This window comes from Neolamprologus multifasciatus, chromosome 13, assembly GCF_963576455.1.
Source record: "Neolamprologus multifasciatus chromosome 13, fNeoMul1.2, whole genome shotgun sequence".
Lineage (NCBI taxonomy): Eukaryota > Metazoa > Chordata > Actinopteri > Cichliformes > Cichlidae > Neolamprologus > Neolamprologus multifasciatus.
Window position 1 is genome coordinate 16387772 of NC_140451.1, and position 22240 is coordinate 16410011.

General features: G+C 39.6%; 1 protein-coding gene across 1 annotated transcript; it reads left to right on the forward strand.

The window, feature by feature from the left end:
- The first annotated feature begins 2387 nt into the window (after window positions 1–2387).
- elovl5 (ELOVL fatty acid elongase 5) lies at window positions 2388–17856 on the forward strand. Its single transcript, XM_085183371.1, has 8 exons — window positions 2388–2535; window positions 9250–9314; window positions 9597–9784; window positions 12350–12427; window positions 12913–13084; window positions 13453–13577; window positions 14698–14832; window positions 16078–17856. The coding sequence occupies exons 2-8, from the start codon at window positions 9257–9259 to the stop codon at window positions 16204–16206; spliced, it is 885 nt and encodes a 294-aa protein (XP_085039497.1). The 5' UTR covers window positions 2388–2535; window positions 9250–9256; the 3' UTR covers window positions 16207–17856.
- The last annotated feature ends 4384 nt before the right edge of the window (window positions 17857–22240 follow it).

Here is a 22240-nt window from a genome sequence, read left to right on the forward strand (position 1 = left end):
TCAGAAACTTAACTTCAACTAATTTTTAGTTTTTCTGGTTGTTAACATGCATGCTATATCAGATAAATGTGTTAGTTGTATGCTTACAGCTTCTTTCTGTTGTCTCACTTTGGGCAGTATGACACAAGCTTTATCAATGAGCAGGCAAAGCAGCCCACACAATCATCACTAATTCAGTTCACTTTTATTTATATGGCATCAAATCACAACAACAGTCACCTCATAGTGCTTTATATCCACAGTAACAAGCACTTGGCAACAGTGGGAAAGAAAAACATCCTTTTAACAGGAAGATACCTCTGGAAGAGCCAGGCTCAGGGAGGGGCATCCATCTGCCACGATCGGTTGGGGATGAGGGGACAGAGGCAGGACAAAGGGCACACAAGTGAGCCGGAGATTAATAATAACGTATGATTAAATCCAGAGTGGCGTATATATAGACACAGAGAGTGAAAAGAGGTGAGTGAAGCTCAGTGCATCATGGGAAGTCCCCAGAAGCCTAGGCCTTTTCCAGTGTAACTAAGGGAGGACTGGGAGCTAGTTCCATAATGAGGGACCTAAAAGCTGAAGGCTCTGCCTCACATTCTACTTTTAAATACCCAAGAAACCATAAGTAAGCCCACAGTCTGAGAGTGACAAGCTCTGTTGGGGTGATATGATACTGTGAGGTCTCTAAGATAAGGTGGGACCTGATTATTCAAGACCTTGTATGTGAGGAGAAGGATTTTAAATTCTGGGGGAACGTTCAATGGCCAAAGGGTGTTTCTGCAAGTGTGTCTGTATCAGTGTGAACAGAGTACTTATTAATGACAAATTGGATAAATGTGTTTTCTTTTTCTTTTAAAAAAAATTAAGAAAAAAAAATAAAGTATGACCTGGAAAAGTGTTACTGGTGAATTCTAAAAGTAATTAAACAATATAAAAACTAATAACTGAGTCAAAAAAGTTCAAAATCAAAATCCAACATAAACCACAGCACTACTGTCTGTGCTGTAAACTCTTCATAAGTGATGCTCACCAAAGGTTTTTGTCTCAACCCATTTAGATGTGGCTAAACATGTGGGATTTTTTTGGGACTGTCTGTGCTTTATGGAACTACTGGTCTCTTAAAGGAGATGGGTGTGAGGTATGTATAAATATCCTGTTTACCCTGCAAGCATCCAGTCATAACTGTAAGGAGAAAAAAGAAAGAAAGAAAAAGCTGGGTTTTTTTTATTAAAAATGCATAGTGAGCACACAGCCATACTTCAAGTACGCTTAGCTCAGCAGCCACATGCACAATATTAAATGTCATTCAGCAAGAATTACCTCTGAGTGTAGCATGTACTGCAGCTAGCTCTGTACAAATCAAGGAAACCTTTAGTAAGCTGTACACCATCACTAAACACACAGATTATATTTGCAAAATATTTCATTTCAAAAGATAGAGAAAGACAATGAAAGAGTGTCTTTATTATGATAGGTTATAAAAACAGTTGTATACTAGACCAGGGATGTCAAACTCATTTTACATAGTGGGCCACATCAACTCACTTTGATTTCAAGTGAGCATGAGAGTAATTCACATTAATTCGCAAAAAATATCCCCTTTTCCTGTGGAGTCACTGAAAAAAACAAAAGAAGAAGAAGAAAGAAATGTAAAAAACGGGAATTTTCTGTGTTTTAACTGATATTATTTTATCTATTACTTAGGAAAAGCTGTAAAAAAAAAAAAAGCTATGAAAATACAACAAAAATCGAAATATAATGCCATCTGTCATATTTCCACAACCTTCCAGTGGGCCAAACTCGAGTCTTTGCTGGGCTGATTCTGGCCCCCAAATTCTGGCCCCTTTATGTTTAACTCCACTGATTTAGACACTTAAAGAAATTTTTTTTTTTTAAGTCTCCTGCGACAGGAGGACTTTTTTTCTACATCATAAGTGATCTTTGATACAGATTAAATGATGCCTGATCAGAAGCCTGACTCCTTGGCATAGTGCAAAGCTTAAAAAAATCACGATGCACGAACGAGCTCCCCTTTGACCAGCAGTAAAAACCTCAGTGACATAACTCGTGTCTTTAAACCATAAACGTCACGTGTGGCTTCAATTATTTCTGCTTCATTTCTACTTCAAATATGTTTCCCACTGATGAGAAATAAAATCTGCAACGACCCACTTCTCCCTTCTAATGAATGTGACTTTGTAATAAAGGTACAGGAAGGTACAGAAAACCTGCATGTCATCTTCTTTCCCTTTTCCCGCGTGTGCAGTTGCAACGCATCGGGTCACCTCGTGGCTGTAGCCCTCCTGCGGGGCAATGGGCCAATCTGCGTGTTCCTCCCACTATTTTCCACTGTGAGCGACAAGGCTGCACATTGTGCCCAGACCCGGCCAAGCCAAGGTTACACAGGCGGGCTTTTTTTCTCCTTTTTTCTCACTCCGCCTCCAAAGGTAGGCAGTCCGCTGCTCACAGCTGCATCCACTCTCTCCCGATCCACTCTCAGGGCTTCTTCCTCCGTCTAAATAAGGCGCCCAGCTCCGTGGCTGTACGGTAGGCGCTTTCTCTGTCTTCTTCTACGTTTTATTTCTTTTTTATTATTATTATTATTTTTAATAATGCTGCCCTCATGGCGTCTGCAGTGAAAGCGACGAGTTTTGACTGATGCTGCCGAAGCGGTGACCTCTGCTGTTACTGTGGGTTGTAGGTTGCGATCGACGGGATGCGAAGTTTGCTGCTCGGCATGTTAATGAATTTCTCTCTGGAAGTTTCCGCTTTGAAATTAATGGGGTTAACGTCATCGGCAGCAGCTCACATCTTTAGGTTAACGGGGCTGCTGCTGAACAGGATAGTGCGTAAAGTGCAGCTTAGGGTTACACTTGTGACCCCCTCCATGCAGAATAGTTGCTATTATACCATAATACTGTGTGTGTGTGTTGGGGGGGAAGCGGTTTTGTGTAGCAGTCCCGTGAACCTGTCGCGATCATCACGTTAAAACTCTTTGGAAGTAGCCACCGAGTACTGCAACGTGTTTTTGTGCGCTTAATACATGTTTGTAAGTGATGGCTGTAGATAATGTGACAAACCCAGGAGTGAAAGTGTGCATTTTTATGTGTCTCGGGAACTGAATGGGGTTTCATCATCATCATCATCATCATCATCATCATTTGTAGAGCCACTTTATGCTCGGTGGTCACCCATGCAGTTAATGAGTACATTAGCATTTAAAGCAGGGCACTAGAGAGAATAAGCTAGCCTTATATCGACTATTTCCATGTAATTAATAAGAAATGACAGTTGTTTAGAGTGAAAGCATGATGCTGGTTTTTAGTTGTAGTTTTATTTTTGTTGAGAATTAGTTACATGTGTTACCAGAGGTGGGAAATGTCCATAAAGTTTTGTAAGTGTCATATGCACATGCATATCAGCACAGGCAGGTTTATACTGTACAATGAAAATCTTATTTTGCCAGACAACCTTCACACAGCAGTCATAAAAAAATTGAGAAGATAAAAGTGTCCAAGAAAGTACCAGTAATGAATGTAAAAACATTGAAATGAGTTTAAAAAGCTAAGGTTGTGTTTATTCTTGTGCAGGTTTGCAAAACAGATGTGCCTGGATTGGTTTGATAGTCTTATCTTCGTGTGGTGATGTTTGAGGAGAACTCTAATAAGAGGACTCTCTGATTTTTGACAAACACCTGGTGAATAAAGTGAAAATCGCCACAGTAGTGGAGAAATCATTACAAACTATTCCCAGAGTGGCCTGAAAGAAACAGAGAGCCTTTAAAGTGGCACATACTGCAGTGATGAATACTATTAGAGAGTCTTCCTCTCTTCAAGAAGAACCAGTTGCAGTAGATGGCCGTCCCTTTCTGACCCTGATTCTGCTGGAGGTTTTCTTCCTGTTAAAAAGGGAGATTTTCCTTCCTACTGTCACCAAAGCCCTTGCTCATAGGGGGTCATATGTGCATTATTGTAGGATCTTTATCTTACAATATAAAGCACCCTGAGGCAACTGTTGTTGTGATTTGGTGCTATATAAATAAAATAACACTAAATAGAAGCTTCAGCTCTGACTGTTTAGACATATTTTGCAGGGCTGCATGCAGCTTGTACCCAGCAAAGACTCGCTGACTGGCTGCTAACCTGCTCCCCTGTTGAGGCTCAGCCTGCTCTGATTAAGGCCCTGCAGATTATCATGTTTTGGTGCAGCCTAATGCATCTCAGATAATCAGCGAGGATATTACCAAACTGGGGTCAATCAGAATAAGCCATATTCAGTGCCGACAGATAAATGATTACATGCTATGTGTTCCCTGAGCAGTGATTCAAATATGTGTTTAACTTTTAATTATATATACTCTGTATTTATGGGCTTTAGTCAGTTTAAATAAGAATTTCTTTACATAGATTAAAAGACTTTCTGAATGCATGTAAACAAAGTCATTAGTGTGTCCTCTCAGTTCTGTTAGTTGCATTTCAGTATCATATGACTGTGTCTAAGAGGCGTGTGCAGATTGAATTGAGATGCTTTGGTTAAATTTGATAGATCTGCTCACATTTCTGTCTTTAGTGGCCAAGGTTATTCTGAAAAACGGTGCGATTTACTGTCAATGTAAGAGTCAAAAAAGTGTTTTCATATGTGGTAGAAGAGCTACAGTATCTCTCAGCTTGCAGGAGAATGTAATTTGTCTTCATGCTCTCATGCTGAGAGGGGGCAGGTGTAGCGACAGTCCAGCAGTGCAGCAGTCGGTTAGATCACAGACTGCTGCATTGACTCAATAGCTGGGGAAACATGTCAGAGGATATAAAGAAGGCAGTTGTACTATTTCTGTTTGCAAAGGCTGAAGTGATACAGCAGGCTTTTGCAAACAATATGAAGGCCTGCAGGAATGTGTAAACACCTCTGGGGTGATAATGAATAAAGCATGTGATCATGAGACTTATCAGATTGGGAGTAAGAAAATCTTAACGCAGGGATTCATGCACTTCTGAAGTGAGAGTATTGTTAAGTATTGTATGTGGGAGCAGTACTGTTATTCTGTAGAAGCACTGGTTTTTGAAAATGTCCTGTATTGTTAAAAACATGATGCGTTTATCCAGGCCTGCGTGTCGTGATGAATGTGCTTCCTGCTGCTGTAAATCATAGTAGGAGACAGGCTTGTGAACAGAACCTGGCAGTAGTAACTTATTAGACTTATATGGAAAAAATATCCAGTGGTGCACATCCCGCACGGTGCACGTTCATACTGGCCTGTACATGGCCTTCTGCTTCATATCACTGGGCCGATCTGACTTTCTGAAGTATAGCAGTAAAACCTAACATTATGCTCTATGACAGTTATATAGTCGTATATCTACTGACAGAGTAATAATTTGCTTTCACGCTTTTCTTGACAGCTTCTACGGCAGCTGTTTAAATCAGGAGGGGGATATTACAAACTGTGGGTTTGAAACGGTCACAAAGGGCTGAACTATCAGCAGACACAGGGCCACAACCACCACCACAATATGACAGCTTTGGCAGCAGAACATCCACAAGGTTTAGGAAGTATATATATATATATATATATATATATATATATATATATATATATATATATATATATATATAGCAGCGCTGCCTGGACACACAAAGGGCTAATGAATCTGCATATTCTGACACGTTCATCATCTTCAACAATCTGAGAGCCAGAGGATCAATACACATCGGTAGTAATGGGATAGAGTCGTGGTTATCCTCTGAGTACACCTGCCCCCTGGCCTCTGCACTTCATCTGCATCCCAGAGTGAGAACTGGATATATTTGATGTGTTGATGGAAACGGATGTGAAGGATCACTGCTAGGTTTATGGGATGTGTTTGGTGGAGAGAATCTATGGACTGAAGTATGGAGACTTAAAAAGGCAGGCAGGCACAGATGCTTTCAACTGCTGATAGGCATATATCAGAATTGATTTCTTGGAGTTATGTCATGGTGTTTAAACTCTGCTTAGAGTTGATCATATTTTTTAAAAGGCTGTGATTTTGATCCCTAATAAAGACATCTTTCACAAGGATTGATTACCACTGCATTCATCTGTATGTCTACTTGTAGTGATAAACCTATGGTTGGTTTCCACCGCACTCTATAGACTTAACATCTTTTCATTGTGCTCGTTTTGTTTTACTCCCTGAAATTGTACTTGCTCTCATAAGTGACTGTTGTTACTAATTCCAAATGACAACCATATTGGGAGAGGTGGTTTTGGGCGTCATGTTCTTCATTAGACTTATTTAGGTACCGTAAATTTAGGTTATAACCTAGTATTTTGTGTGTGTGTGTGTGTGAGAGAGAGAGAGGGAGAGAGACACAGAGACATTCAGTGATGTTAGCTCAGTCTCTCAACTCACATTTGAAATGACTGATTAAGCAACACAATCGGTTAGAAATTTCAGAAACTGCTCATCTACCTGGATTTTCTCACATGACCATCATCAGGGTTTACACAGACTGGTAAGATATCCTGAAGAGCAGCAGTTCTTTGGCTGAAAAAGCCTCATTGATGCCAAAAGTCAGAGGAGAATGGCCGGAGTGCTTCAAGCTGATGAGAAGACAATAGTAACTATACAAACAACCAGTCGTTACAGCCATGGTATGCAGAAGAGCATCTCTGAACACATAACACATTGAATCTTAAAGAAGATGGGCTACGGCAGCAGAAGACCACACTGGGTTCCACTCCTGCCAGCTAACAACGGGAAACTGATGCTACCACTTGCACAGGCCCACCAAGTTTGGTCAATAGAAGACTGGAAACATTGGTAACATTTGAATGTTGAGGGTCTGAATTTGGTCCAGGTAACATGAAAGCGTGGATCCAACCTTCCTAGTATCAATGGTTCAGGCTGCTGGTGTTGGCACATGTTGAGCCCTTTGATAACAACTGAGCATTGGTTAAACACCACAGCCTACCTGAGTATTGTTGCTGACTATGTCCGGGTCCCTTTGTGGCAGCAGTGTACCTACTGATGGTTGCTTCTGGGGGAATAATGCGGCATGTCACAAAGCTCAAATCATCTTAAACCTGTTTCTTGAACATGACAATGAGTTTAGTGTGCTCAAAGGTCCTCCACAATCTCCAGATCACAATCCAACAGGGCTACACTCGGATCTGCAGCTGACAAATCTGCAGTAACTGCGTGGTGTCATCATGTCAATATGGACAAGGATCTCCCAGGAGTGTTTCCAGCACCTTGATGAATATATGCCATGAAGGATTAATGAAGTTGTGAAGGAAAATGGGGTTCACCCTGGTATGTTGCATATAAAATTGTGGAGTGATGAGTAATCCTCTCCTGAATGCACAGAACTCAAGTTTACCCTGGGCATACATAGGCAGCATTAACATAACTTATCTTTTAATCCTGCAAGAAACCAGAGCTCCCAGTGAACCTGCAAACTCCACACAGTAGTGCCCCACCAAGGTCTGAACCCAGAAGCTTCTTGCTGTGAGGAAATGGTGCTAACCACAGTCGCCGTGGTGCTCATGCTGTTAAAAGTCTTAATTGTACAGGGTGGGCCATTTATATGGATACACCGTAATAAAATTGGAATGGTTGGTGATATTAAAGTCCTGTTTGTGGCACATTAGTATATGTGAGGGGGCAAACTCCTCAAGATGGATGGTGACCATGGTGGCCATTTAGAAGTCGGCCATCTTGGATACAACTTTTGTTTTTTCAATAGGAAGAGGGCCATGTGACACATCAAACTTATTGGTAATGTCACAAGAAAAACAATGGTGTGCTTGGTGTCAACGTAACTTTATTCTTTCATGAGTTATTTACAATTTTCTGACCACTTATAAAATGTGTTCAATGTGCTGCCCATTGTGTTGGATTGTCAATGCAACCCTCTTCTCCCACTCTTCACACACTGATAGCAACACCGCAGGAGAAATGCCAGCACAGGCATCCAGTATCTGTAGTTTCAGGTGCTGCACATCTCGTATCTTCACACCATAGACAATTGCCTTCAGATGACCCCAAAGATAAAAGTCTAAGGGGGTCAGATCGGGAGACCTTGGGGGCCATTCAACTTGCCCACGATGACCAATCCACTTTCCAGGAAACTGTTCATCTAGGAATGCTCGGACCTGGCACCCATAATGTGGTGATCTTGCTGGAAAAACTCAGGGAACGTGCCAGCTTCAGTGCACAAAGAGGGAAATACATCATCATGTAGCAATTTCAAATATCCAGTTGCCTTGAGGTTTCCATTGATGAAGAATGGACCCACTATCGTTGTACCCCATATACCACACCAAACCATCACTTTTGTTGTTCCAACAGTCTTGGAGGGATCCATCCAATGTGGGTTAGTGTCAGACCAATAGCAGTGGTTTTGTTTGTTAACTTCACCACTCACATAAAAGTTTGCTTCATCACTGAACAAAATCTTCTGGGTGAACCGAGGGTCCTGTTCCAATATTTGTTCTGCCCATTCTGCAAATTCTGTGCGCCGATCTGGGTCATCCTCGTTGAGATGCTGCAGTAGCTCTCCAGCGGCATGCGGTGAGTGCTACGCTGTGGGCTCTTGCTGAATGAAGCTAGGACAGCCACTGATGTTTCTTCATTAGTGGCAGTTTTCTTGCGTCCACATTTTGGCAAATCCAACACTGAACCAGTTTCACGAAACTTAGCAAGCAGTTTGCTAACTGTAGCATGGGAGATGGGTGGTCTCGTAGGGTGTCTTGCATTGAAATCTGCTGCAATGACCCGGTTTCTGCGTTCACCAGATATCAACACAATTTCGATCTGCTCCTCACGTGTTAACCTCTTCGACATGTCAATGGCTGTGAACAAAGAAAAACTTGTAAATAACTCATGAAAGAATAAAGTTACGTTGAAACCAAGCACACCATTGTTTTTCTTGTGACATTACCAATAAGTTTGATGTGTCACATGGCCCTCTTTCTATTGAAAAAACAAAAGTTGTATCCAAGATGACCGACTTCTAAATGGCCACCATGGTCACCACCCATCTTGAGGAGTTTGCCCCCTCACATATACTAATGTGCCACAAACAGGACTTTAATATTACCAACCATTCCCATTTTATTACGGTGTATCCATATAAATGGCCCACCCTGTAGATACAGAGTAGTTCGATTACCTTACTGTAGCACATACTCTTTTACATTTATTATTCTTTTTTTTAAGCTTTTAAATTTTGAATAATTATTTTGTAATAACGTCTAAAAACACTCTGTTCTTTTTCTAGGTGAAAAATGGAGACCTTCAATCATAAACTGAATGCGTATATCGACTCATGGATGGGTCCAAGAGGTAAGATGATGCAAATCATTCATAACTCTACCAGTCCTCTGTGAGAAAATGTTATATAAGGTAAACATTACTTAAAACCTTTGACCCAAGTCGTACGTTACATGTTCGACACTGCTCTGTGGATCCTGTTGTGCTTTTCCGCCTGCTAACTTTCTAGGTGTTGAGCAACATTATTTTTGCTGGTGATTTTTTTTTTCAGCTCCGTTCATTCATTTGCTGCTGGTAGTCAGGCCACCTTATTGTCCATCCTCCTCACCTCACCTCTTTATCTCCATATTTCAGATCAGCGGGTTCGGGGAATGCTGCTGCTCGACAACTACCCACCAACCTTTGCACTCACAGTCATGTACCTTCTGATCGTTTGGATGGGGCCCAAGTACATGAAACACAGGCAGCCGTACTCCTGCAGAGCCGTCATGGTGTTCTACAATCTGGGCCTCACGCTCTTGTCCTTTTATATGTTCTATGAGGTAAACGAACTGCTCAGCGCTGAGAGATGAGCTAAACTGGGCCAAAGCAAACACAGCAGAGTCGCACTGCAAATAGATTATAAAATAAAGAGGAGGAAACTAAAATGACCCAGAACTAGATATACACCAACTGGCCATTGATTGTGTTGTTACTGTGGCAACTATCAAGAGGCAGGTTATACAAGGCAGTAAGACGGTTGTTTAAGTTAATGTGTTGAAAATTCAATTCAGTTTCATTTATATAGTGCCAAATCACAACAGCATTCATCTCACCTACTTAAAGAAAGAAAGTAAAAGTACCTCCTTGAAGAACATTTCTACCACTTTTTTAAATGCAATGCTAACCGAACCTTGTCCTATATTAATGTAATGATAAAATAATATTAGTAGATAGGAATACTGATTTTATTTCAGTTTACATTTTAATTCTTACAAAGGTACTGGGCGTGAATCAGGTAAGTAGGACATGAACAGAGAAAAAGACAGAAAATTAAAAAATAGCTCTATTTTCTGTAGAGGGTGACTTTGCCTCTAAACAGGAAAATGAGTAGGGAAGAGGTTAAAGACTAATTTAGCAGGTGGGGGAATCCTAAAATCAGCGGTAATGGCTCAGCATGGGGAAAAGAATCATAACTCACAATTATTACAGTTTAGAGCTCCAGTAGATCTTCTTAGTGTACAGGCTGTGATCAGCTGACCCACTGCTCTTTGTGGATGTACACAAATGAATTCATCAAGATGCTCGCTGAAGATGCTGAAGTACCGCAACTTATAGACACCTGCAGTTGTTCCGGTGTGCCAAAAACCAAAAAACACCCGCCTAATTTGGCACACGGTTTTCCTCTTTCATCTCTTTTTATGCGACATCCTCCGGTGATTCCATTTGTTACTCTTCAGGCTTAAATCAGTTTCATGTTTGAAGACACAGTGAGAAATAATAATTCCCCTCGAAAAATTTTGAAAATGTAAGGAGTAGAAAGTACAGATTTTAAAATGTAGCAAGTAAAAGTAAAAAGCTGTCAGAAAAAGTACTGATACCTATAGTAACAAAGTATTTATACTTTGTTACCTCCCACATCTGCCTCTAACATGAGTTATCATGCTAGATTAGTACAAAAATAGAGTGTAAAAATGACAAGTTTTAATTATAGCTTCATTTTTAACAGATATCAGTGCGCCATCACTCTTTTGCGAGGAATTGGCTGCCTGCATCTGTGGCTGAAAGCTGCACCAAGAGACAAAGCCCCCGGGGGGGAGAGAGGGACGCAGCTGGATGCTGACAGGCTCATTGTGTCAGCCTTTAGCACACGACACTATTGTTTGCTGGAAAACTGCTTTTTTACAAACGGGCTGACTAAGTGACTGCAATTGAGAGACGCACTAATGTAAACAAACATGGAAGAGCATTCTTAACTGGCAGGGAGGCTCAGTCAGTCTGAGCTCAGTGGACTGGGATGTGGCAATAGTGCAGAGAGTTCTCTTATCAGTGACGGCATCTGCTGTTTTGCGTACTGTGAACACCAGGATGTCAGAACCAGACATAGCATTTCTGAGGACGTGTAAGTCTAAAGTATCTTTAGTCTCCTCCCCATCACAGCTGGCAGACCAATCTTGTCTGTCCCTCTGCATTGCGTAAGGCCCCAGTGGACTGTTGCCTGCTTTGATTCATTAAGCACTCCAGTTTGGTAATGCCGCAGCCACGGGGTGAACCTTTGGCAGTCCAAAATCAATCAAGGCCACCTGATATGAATCAAAGTACAGGGCACTTTTGTTCTTTGTCAACTTTTCAGAGCGCAACTGTAATTGTGATCAGTTTTGTTTGACTATAATGCATCTGTAAGTCTGGAAAAAATCAATCAATCAAAGCTGTATATTAAGTTAGAGACAGGCTAATATCTGTGCCCACAAGATAAAATACAAACCTCATTCTGCTGGCGGTTTCTTGGCTCTAAGCTGTGTAAGTGAAGCCTTTTACAGCAGCAGACAAAGTGCATCTATATGGAAGTGGTGACTCAGCAATCAGCTAAGTCATCCACGTGCATTTGAATAATTATTCTTTAATGTGCCCTTTCAATGCCTCTAACAAGATTTACTAGAAATGACAACAAATAGGCTGAATAATCCAGTTTCTGTAAGTTTCCTCCTCTTATGTAGTCCACAGAGCTTACAGGCTGCTGCTGCTGCAGCATGTTCATTGTTGAAGCTAATATGTCGCAGATGGTCTGAGAGTCTGGATTTTAAGGAACGTAGCAGCCGGTCAGAAAGTGTTCAGAGCTTTGCAAACATTCCAATGAAACCTTTGACACACACACACACACAAATCAGTGCATACAAAAGGGAGTTAATGTAGACTATAGGTGAGTACATGGTGTCCTTTGCTGAATCCTCTGTATCCCTTTTTAAGCAACTTTCATGAGGTTACTGAAGCACATGGGAGGTGTAAGGTGTGGTTGTCCTAGAGTACTGCAATTAGCCTTTCCTAGATTAAACTACTTCCCGCACGTTCTGTGATAACAAACGAAAAGAAATTTGTTTATTTTACATTTCATATCTTTTTATCTACAGCTCGTTAGCACTGCGTGGCACGGAGGCTACAACTTCTACTGCCAGAACACTCACAGTGCAGAGGAAGCAGATATTAAGGTCAGTCACCTTTACACTGTGCACTCTTTTTGTGTGGGTGTTCCTCTGTCTTTTGATTGCTTCTTTGATACACTGATGGGTTTTATAGTGAAACTGTAAGAGAGTCTATGTAATACGAGAGAGAGAGAGCCTATTTAGGCAAAATGTGTATCCACTGATCTGCTTTGATTTCTGTGGGCAGGTAGCTATAAATCCAGCCAGATAAGCTGCAGAGACAGTGCATTTAATCCAGTTCTCGACATCATGATGGCTCTCTTCAGCATCAGTGAAAACAAGCCTCTCACTGAAATGTGCTTGGCTCTGCAGTTCTGCAGCGATTAAATTAAAAGTTTTATCAGTTTGTCAGTCCTACAGTTAAACAGATTCCTCCCGGACCTTTGGGTGCCTTTGGGAACCCATTCCAATTTTGCCAACATTTTTTTTTTGTGTATATATTTTGTTTGCTATGAAGGTTTCTCTCTCTCTCCTCCCCCACCCCCACCCAGATTATAAATGTCCTCTGGTGGTACTACTTCTCCAAGCTCATCGAGTTCATGGACACCTTCTTCTTCATACTACGAAAAAATAATCACCAGATCACGTTCCTGCACCTTTACCATCATGCCAGCATGCTGAATATCTGGTGGTTTGTTATGAACTGGATACCCTGTGGTCATTGTGAGTGTTTTTACACAGCTTCATCCTCCAGTAACCACAGAAACAGTCTGGCATCACAGTTCAGCTAAATAATTCAAGTGCTCTAACCCATTAGTCTTGAAAGCAGCTCATTCTAGTCTCTTAAAGGATACAAAGTGACACTTATTGACCCACACGCTGCTACAATGTGTAACTAACTTTGTGCTTTTTACTGCTCACATAAACCATATTACTTCTGCATTACTTTACTGTTAATGGTTTCTAGTGTTTTTATTTTAACATAAAATCTGTAGTAAATTCTCCAAACACAACAGACTAATAACAAGTTTATTATCCCCTGCTCTCTCTTTGTTAATACCGTCCTGTCTCTTTCTTTTGTGCCTCTTCAGCGTACTTCGGTGCCTCACTAAACAGCTTCATCCACGTTGTAATGTATTCATACTATGGCCTCTCAGCCATTCCAGCCATCAGGCCATACCTTTGGTGGAAGAAGTACATCACGCAGTTACAGCTGGTGGGTTCACATTCTTCCTCCAGTGCTAGAAACAATATTCAGATTCTTAAGTAAAAATAGCGGCATTTCAGTAAAAAAACATGGTTTGTTTCAAATTAAAGTGCAATTAAATGCATAATTAAAATCCAAAAGTACTGGAAACTTCATGGACTTTAGTTTCTGCAGATGACTCTGTGATTTGTAGCTAGATTAGCGTGTGTGTGGAAGATGAATGAAAGTCAGGAGATGCAAGAGAAAACATATATGTGAATGGGAAGGAGGCGGGTGGAATGGTGAAGATGCAAGAAGGACAGATAGTGAAGGTGGATGAGTTTAAATATGTGGGGTCAACTAGGTATTTAAACTCATATACAGTGGCTTGCAAAAGTATTCGACCTCCTTGAACTTTTCCACATTTTGTCACATTACAGCCACAAACATGAATCAATTTTATTGGAATTCCGCGTGAAAGACCAATACAAAGTGGTGTACACGTGAGAAGTGGAACGAAAATCATACGTGATTCCAAACATTTTTTACAAATAAATAACTGAAAAGTGGGGTGTGCGTAATATTTCAGCCCCCTGAGTCAATACTTTGTAGAACCACCTTTTTCTGCAATTACAGCTGCCAGTCTTTTAGGGTATGTCTCTACCAGCTTTGCACATCTAGCGACTGAAATCCTTGCCCATTCTTCTTTGCAGAACAGTCATGTCAGCTCGATTGCTACTATCCCTTGTAATCCTGTTTAAATAAGCAGTTATGAAAATGTATTGTTAAAAAAAAGTTTACTTTGGGTTTAAACAGTGTCTCAAAGTGCTTCCTAGTTTTAAATCTGTTTGCTGTAATTCTCCTTTAAATTTATTTCTTTTAAAGAACATTTAAAGGAAATACAGACTCAGTTACAAGGTCAAATAACTTAAGACTGATTGACACACTGAACTGTATATTTTATAAGCACTTTGTGTGTATTGTATGAAAACGTGCATGTAGTGGCATAAAAAGAGCAATATTTCCTTTGCCTGTAGTGTTGCAGAAATATAAAGTAGTATGGAACATTGGGGGGGGGGGGGGGGGGGGGGGAGTCTGTCACCCTCTCACTCTGTGGTGTGTGATGTGTTTGTTTGTTTTTTCTCCACAGATCCAGTTCTTTTTAACTGTGACCCAGACAACTTTAGCAGTCATATGGCCATGCAGCTTCCCCACTGGATGGTTGTACTTCCAAATAAGTTACATGTTCACACTCATTATCCTTTTCATGAACTTCTACATCCAGGTGAGTTTTTCCTTTGTAAGAAGGTAAAACATTCAAAGGAAGTAATTGTTGTATGCACGACTTTATCAGCGTGTCACATTGTTATGGAGGAATTTTGGCCCTCTCTGTCTTACAATGTTGATTCAGTTCATTGAATGTTGCAGGCACAGCTCTCAAAGTCCAGGTTTCTGTTGCACTTAGTAACACCTTAACTTAGCCATTGCAACATCTTGATTCTTTTCTTTTTCGCCCAGTCTGTTATGGTGCTTGGGATCATTGTTTAAGCTGATTTTGACTAAGTCCTAGATGTCACACAGATGGCCTTTAAAATTCAGGTCCATCTAACTTTACAGTTCATATAAGAAGTTTGTTTCATTATGCTGTGTTTTGATGCTGAACATTTCCACTTTGGTTACATCTGTCCGAAGGACATTTTTCCAGATGCCTTGTGGTTTGTTCAGATGCAACATTGCATCCTTTTAGAGAGAAGAGGCTTTCTGTTGGAAACCTTTGCAAACGAGTCATACTTGTTCAGTCTTTCTAATTTTAATGTTGTGAACATTTAGCATGCACTCTTTCTGATGATCATTTAAATTGATTGCATTTTATCAGGAATACGTGGCTGCTACTTGGACCCTTTTTAAATCATAAGGAAGCAGTGAACGTGTGCTTAGTTTTCCCTATGAAAACTTTCTTTTTCACGAATGTGCTTCTTGTTCCTTTGTGCTACAACCCTCTGCCTTTGCACAAAACCCATTAAAATTTAGAGAGCCATTCACTGGAGTGGATGACATCCGCAGTCCTACAATAACTTGCTCCTTAAAATACCTGAACTTGTGAAAGCACCAATACAAACCTTTATCTACAGCTGACTGTAGTCTGCTGCAAACGTATCCTTTGCACCTTTGAGTCATTAGAGCAGTGGCCAGCAGTTACTATTTCTCAAGCAAACTTACATTTGTTTTTATATAAAATGAAATATGCCCGATTCACAGACGGGTTCTGTTCTCAAGCTAACATTCACACTCTGATGGATTCCTCAGAGTTCAGTATTCAGCCCAAGGTTACTGTATTATGCGACTAGAGGAGCCAGGAATCGAGAAATACCATGGAAACATTACTACCACCTCAAGGAGTGGAGCCCTGGTCTCCTATATGTCGTTCGGGGCTATACTATAATAACCAGGAAGGCTGAGAGGAAGAGTGAATTTTCATCTATAAAATTATATGTAGTGATTTATTTTTCCCTCTTTTGTCTCACTCAAGACTTACAAGAAGAAGAGCGGTTCTCAGAGGAAGCATCCACAGAACAGCTCCCTGCTATCAACAAATGGACATGCTAACGGGACGCCATCAACGGACTTCACCGCACCGAAGAAACTGAGGGTGGATTGACATTTGAGAAACCTATTTCTCAATGTAGCGTGTTAGCTAATGCTGCTAGATGTGTCTTCTTACCTAGAATAGCCTAGCATTTACTTCAGATGAAATAAGCCATAGCCACAAACAGTATAGCCAGAGACTTTCCATGTTTTTGCACATATTGCTACTTACTGTACTGAATTATTGACTTAATGAAGAAAATTAATATTTTGTAGTAAGGTTGACACTGTACAATATTGCCTTCCCCACCTTCTAGAGGTAATGATAATCCAAAGCAAACATGTTGTTCTTGCTACCAGCAAACAAGCATACATTCAGTAACGCTTTACACGCGCAAGATCTAAAAATGAAAGCTGCACCGAGTGTGTTGGCAGCTGAAGGTTCTTCTCACACTCAGTGACGTCAACTTGAGGGACGACTGAAAACATGCACACGTACACGATGCTTACTGTGGTCCTTAATGTGTAACCAGAATACGCATCTCGCGTCTTGCTTTATCTCATTCCTGCCTCAGCAGTTGCATCATCTTAAATGTTGCTGTCTGTAATACTGTAATGCATACTTACTGAGAGGCTGTAACAACTGATATTGCACATTTACAGAAAAATATTCAGTGCAGGGTCTCAAATTTGGAATATTTAGCAATCTAACAAAGCATAACCAAAGTATAGTGTTCTGCGCATTGTAGGATTTCTATTTAAAAAGCATTTAAGACAGCGTGACAGGGCAGTTGTGGTTTCATGAGAGTAGTTTAAATTCAGTTCTGCTTAATAAAGTCAGAAAATTTAGTCTTCCCTTGTCCACTGAGCTTTTAAGACCTTAAATATAATTTGATTAAATGAACCTATGCCATTAGCACTGCAGCATAAATGCTTATTTTTAAACTATTTAGATGGTAAAGATAATCATAGTGTTTTTGGCTAAGTAAGTAAATATGTTGTATTCAGACAAATTTTATAGTTGACTATGAAAGATCTGTTATCTTTAGATCAAGTTGTTGAAAGGCAATCTTACCCCCCGTAGGTAAAGCAGATAGAACATCTATGATCTGCTTGAACACCTGACTAAACATTCAAAAACTGGAAAGATTATGACAACTGGACGAATCCCATTGCTGAGAAGCTTTACATTAAAAGCTCAGTTAGGAAAGTTTATTATTAATATCATTACAATTCTTTTTAATTATATCTTTATTGAAATAGGGTCTTCTGTGCCTTCCGGACCAGTTGATTTGGTTTCTAATGTAGCATTTTCACATTTTTCTTAATGTTTGTTCACGTCAGACAAATATGTGTCCAACTTCATGTCTGAATCTTGTGCCTGAATCTACATTTCCTTTGTGGAATTTGAGAATTTCAACAAATTATTATTTCTAACAACTTCTAATCATAATTTGATGTCGATAAAACAGAATAGCAAAAAAAAAAACAACAGCAAAAAAAAAAAGACCGACCTTTTTCTATTCAAAAGTAACTACATCCACTTAAAAAACCCTGGAAAGCTCACTTTGGATCATAATATACGTGAACATAGTCAAAGTAGCTTTTCTCCCGGTTCTCAGCCTTCATGCTAAACTACTGGCTGTAGCTACATGTTTGGCACACATATATCAGCAAATGAGTATTTTCTCTATTCCTCTCATATCTCTCACCCTCCCCCCCCCCCCCCCCCAAAAAAAAAAAAAACAAACAAAAAAAAACAAAAAAAAAACAAAAAAAACAGCTTCCCACGAGGGAAAAAGATTTTAATGATTAAACTATTTATTAATTTTATTTAATTTCCAAGCAGAGGCGGTAGTAAATGCTGGTATGGAAAAAGAAATGTATAAGAGTGGCTAAAGGATGAATCTTAAATTAATTTCCGACACTGTACCCATGAAATCATACAGGCATGTAATGACATGTAATAAGATGCACTGAGATCAAAGATTTTCTAGATTGTTAAATCGATAGATATATTTTCTGAAATCAGGTTATGAATCCAAATTAATGTGTTAGAATTTGTTTATTCACTGTAACACATTAAAAAAAAGACTATGAACATGTTTGTTGTGTTTGTCTTGAAAATTAATCACACTGACAATAACGAAAGAGAACTGACTCTTAATTATTTTTGAGTTTGCAAAACATTTACTAGCCGTTGCTAATAGCAAAACTAGTTTATCAGTTGTATTATGTATAGTTAGTAACTGTTGGTTTATCTTGCAGCGTAAAGCACTTTGAGGTGCTGTATAAATAGTGTTGGGGAGTAACGGAATACATGTACCGCCATTACGTATTTAAAATACAAAATATGAGTAACTGTATTCCGTTACAGTTACCGTTTAAAAAGGTGGTATTTAGAATACAGTTACTTTGTTGAAATAAATGGATTACACGGCGGTACTTCCCTGTTTCATATAGTGGCGGGTCAGGCCTGTTTGGGTTTTGTTTGACAGCTACGTTCTGTTGTTCCAGTTGGCATCGTTACGGTTGCCATGGTTACAGGGTGACGCTCTCTCTCTGCTTGTTTCCTGGGTGAGAGAGGCCTTTTTGTTGTTGTTGTGCTAAGCTAATAGGCAGAATGCTACTGGTATAGCTCTAAAGAATGTAGCATCATAGGCAGTGTAGTCCGTGCTGCAGGGAGAATGGACTGCCATACCTGTTATGTCTGTGAGCGAGGGAGGGAGAAAAAGGAAAAGTATGAGCTGTCATCCAGCAAAAACGGGAGTTGGAAGCATGTAAATATAATAATAACCACTGCAGCCAAGAAGAGTGCCTGACGAGCCCAGTTGTAAGTAAGCTATTAAGACTCGACTGTACACTGTGTCCCTGTTTTCCTCCAAAAACAATAAGTTCCGTTGGAGCAGCCTTTCAATGCCTCTCTCTGTCTCTCGCTAGCAAAGTTGACCCAGACAACAAAGTAAAGCTAGTTTTTGGCTACAAGCCCGACACAGAACCCACTGTATTAGCCAGAGGTCCTTTTACTACGGTTCGGAGCCGCGGACCTTCAGTAACAGTAATAAATCACAGCAATAGTACATTCATGTAGTTGTAAACAGCATGATAATATATTAAGTAATCCAAAGTATTCAGAATACGTTACTCTCATTGAGTAACGTAACGGAATACGTTACAGAATACATTTTGGGGCATGTATTCTGTAATCTGTAATGGAATACATTTTAAAAGTAACCTTCCCAACACTGTGTATAAATAACATTTAGTTGAATCATTTTCCAGATAAACTGCATTATTATAGATGAAGCTATTATTGATCAAGCAGTGCAAAAGTAATTTAAGTAAACCGCTGCAACATTAAATGATTTACACATCAATGAACCAATCATTTTAATTGTCATTTTATATAACGACATTAAAAAATATGCATGTTTTCAGTGTTTTTCACTGCTGCCACACAGCCATGCATTTGGAATACATGCAGTTTGCTATCAGTTTTGAAGATAAGTAAGGCCTGTTGCATTTGGGGGAAAAAGAATGGCAGCAAACGTTAGTCAGAAATTTGAATCGTTGAACAATACTGGTGCCTTCATAAATTTCTATACCATATTAACGCACCTATGTAGCATCACACACACTAGTTTTTGGGGACACAAGCTGCATGTTCCCTCTTCTCTTTAAGCTATGACGTGGCACTCACATTTTCTTAAATTAATTTACTGGCCAAATCCCAATATGCTTTACTTCTTCTCCACAGCCCTCAGGCCCAAAGGAGGCAGAAGCATTTCTGTCTTTTGTAAACATTTCTCTTTTTTAGCATGTCAGTGTTCACTGACTGTCTTTCAGAAGTGATCCTGAACCCGAGCAATGATCGATTTCCACTACAGAATCACGCCTGTGTTTAATGCAGGGCTCCAAAATAACCTTCCAATATTAGCTTTCAGCCTTGTCCCACGTGTGCAGATGTGAGTCTGGACTGTCTGAATCTTTCATGATATTTTCCTTTAGTTTATGAAATCCTGAAATTCTTCCCAGCTTTAATTTGAGACATAAAACAACCTCTCTGGGATTTTTTTGCCACACCCAAGCATTTTACTGAATAATCGTATTAGTTTTGAGAAGCTTCACCAGCTGTGGGTTTTTCCCCATTACGTAACATCGGCAGAATTCTTGTTCTCCCTGTACCCAACTTTTTGAAAACTTCTTGTTTGCATTAAAGCTTTCAAATAAGTTATAGCTGTTGTAGTTATAGTTTTAAATGATCTGCATATCAGGTCATTGTGCTTTTATTTGGTTTTTAAATATGATCCAGACCCAGCAAATTATTATTGTCCCGTGTGGGGGACATGAGTCTGAGAGCTCTATACCAAACAAAATTAATGCACCAGAGTCCTGGTGTACAGTCAAGAGGACATCCTCGACTTTCTAGTGATGCCACATTTGTAGGGATTTGATAGACAACATAGACTTTATTTTCAAAGTGATGAGCATTGCAGTTTCCACATTTTATAGCAAGAAAGGATGTTAAATTATTCATTTTTAATAATGTTTTGATTGATAATTTTTTTTTCTTCTCAATGTGAGATTCCTAAATTCAGTTTAGTACAGAATAGTAATTTTAACCTTTTCAAAATAAAACTTGTATTAAGTGTTCTATTGTGCATTATGGATAAAAACCAATGTGTAAGCTAGGGCTCTAAAGTTTTTTGGTATTACTGTGTGTAGAAGGAGAATTTGGACCTTTTTGTGGAACATTTCTTTCAAACACAATACTTAATTGTCTTTAAAAAAAATCTAGATATCAAAATGATTTTTTCTGATTCTCAGGAGATTATCGATTTCTATGTCTCTCTGTCTGTGCTCGCTCACTGTGGATTTAATCAGGATGTTGTGACCAAATGTCTGACCTCAGAAAGCAGACATGAGGCCAGAGTGAGAGGGTCACACCCTGCACAGCTTTCTCACTTACACATGAAACTATTCCAACTAGCTCTTTGGGAGCTTTGTCTTACAACGTTTTTATTTAATGGTGTGGGGACAGAAAAAAAAGTCTCTTCTCCTCTGTTACCGAGGCCGGTCAGCATCGTTTCGACTCAGTCTACACAGTATATGTCGAGACAATAACCCACCCTCACCCCAAAGTTTTTTCCATTTGCTCTGTCCTCCTCACGAGCACTGCACGCAGACTTGATGCACTGGAGAGCCGTGAGTCACACTGAGGTCGCGTGTGGAGGACAGAGCCACTGTTTGTGAGCTTTGGTGGCGTATCTGCTGGCCAGCCACCATTCAAACAATGACTTACTCACTGATTTTTAGAGGCCACGGCCTGAGGACATCCAGAGGTCAGAGTACATTATTGACGTTTATAAAATCAGCAGTACAGTATGCAATGTTTAGATTTTTTTCCCCCACAGTATCTCTAACATGAGCACAGGTAGAAACAAGGTTTGGTTATCAGATCTCCTGCTGCTCCATCATTAACAGAGTTATTATAGGTAACTGAAAGTAAACAAAAAAAGCCATAAAAGTAGATGTGAAAAAAATGAGTAAACAAATACAAATAAAAATTAGACCGCTGAAAAAATAAAACAAATCCTCTTTTAACTTGGAAAACCAACTAAAATAAAGTAAGACAGAAAGCATGTTTAGATTTAGTGTTTGGGGGGAAAAATGCCTGATGAGGCTTTGATAGACATATTTATTCATATTTTTTGCAATACATGTGCTGATTTCTTTTTTTTTTTTTTATCTTACCTTTGACATATTAAAGGCTAAAACCAATGGGAATTAAACATTTTCAATAAATAAAAACTAAAGTGAAATTAACAAACTAATGTTGGGAAGTTAACTGAATGAAAAGCAAAAAGTCTGAAAGAAATGAAAACAAAAACTCCCTTTTAACAGGAAGAAAACCCCTCAGGGAGGGGCGCCCGGTTGGGATTAGGGGATACAGACAGGGAAACCAAAATTAATAGCAATAACTGTACATTTTTCCACTGTTACATAAATGGTAAACAAAATCTAACATGTCATTGAAATGTAAACATGCAAACAGAGATATTTTTTTCACATATTTTAAAGACTTATGAAACAAACGTTCAAGTGGC

Excerpts from the sequence above, each read along its gene's own strand:
- elovl5 (XM_085183371.1), top strand. The coding sequence starts at position 9,257 with ATGGAGACCTTCAATCATAAACTGAATGCGTATATCGACTCATGGATG. Across the intron at positions 12,428-12,912 it reads CAGAGGAAGCAGATATTAAG|ATTATAAATGTCCTCTGGTG; the intron begins GTCAGTCACCTT and ends ACCCCCACCCAG. Across the intron at positions 13,578-14,697 it reads ACATCACGCAGTTACAGCTG|ATCCAGTTCTTTTTAACTGT; the intron begins GTGGGTTCACAT and ends TTTTCTCCACAG.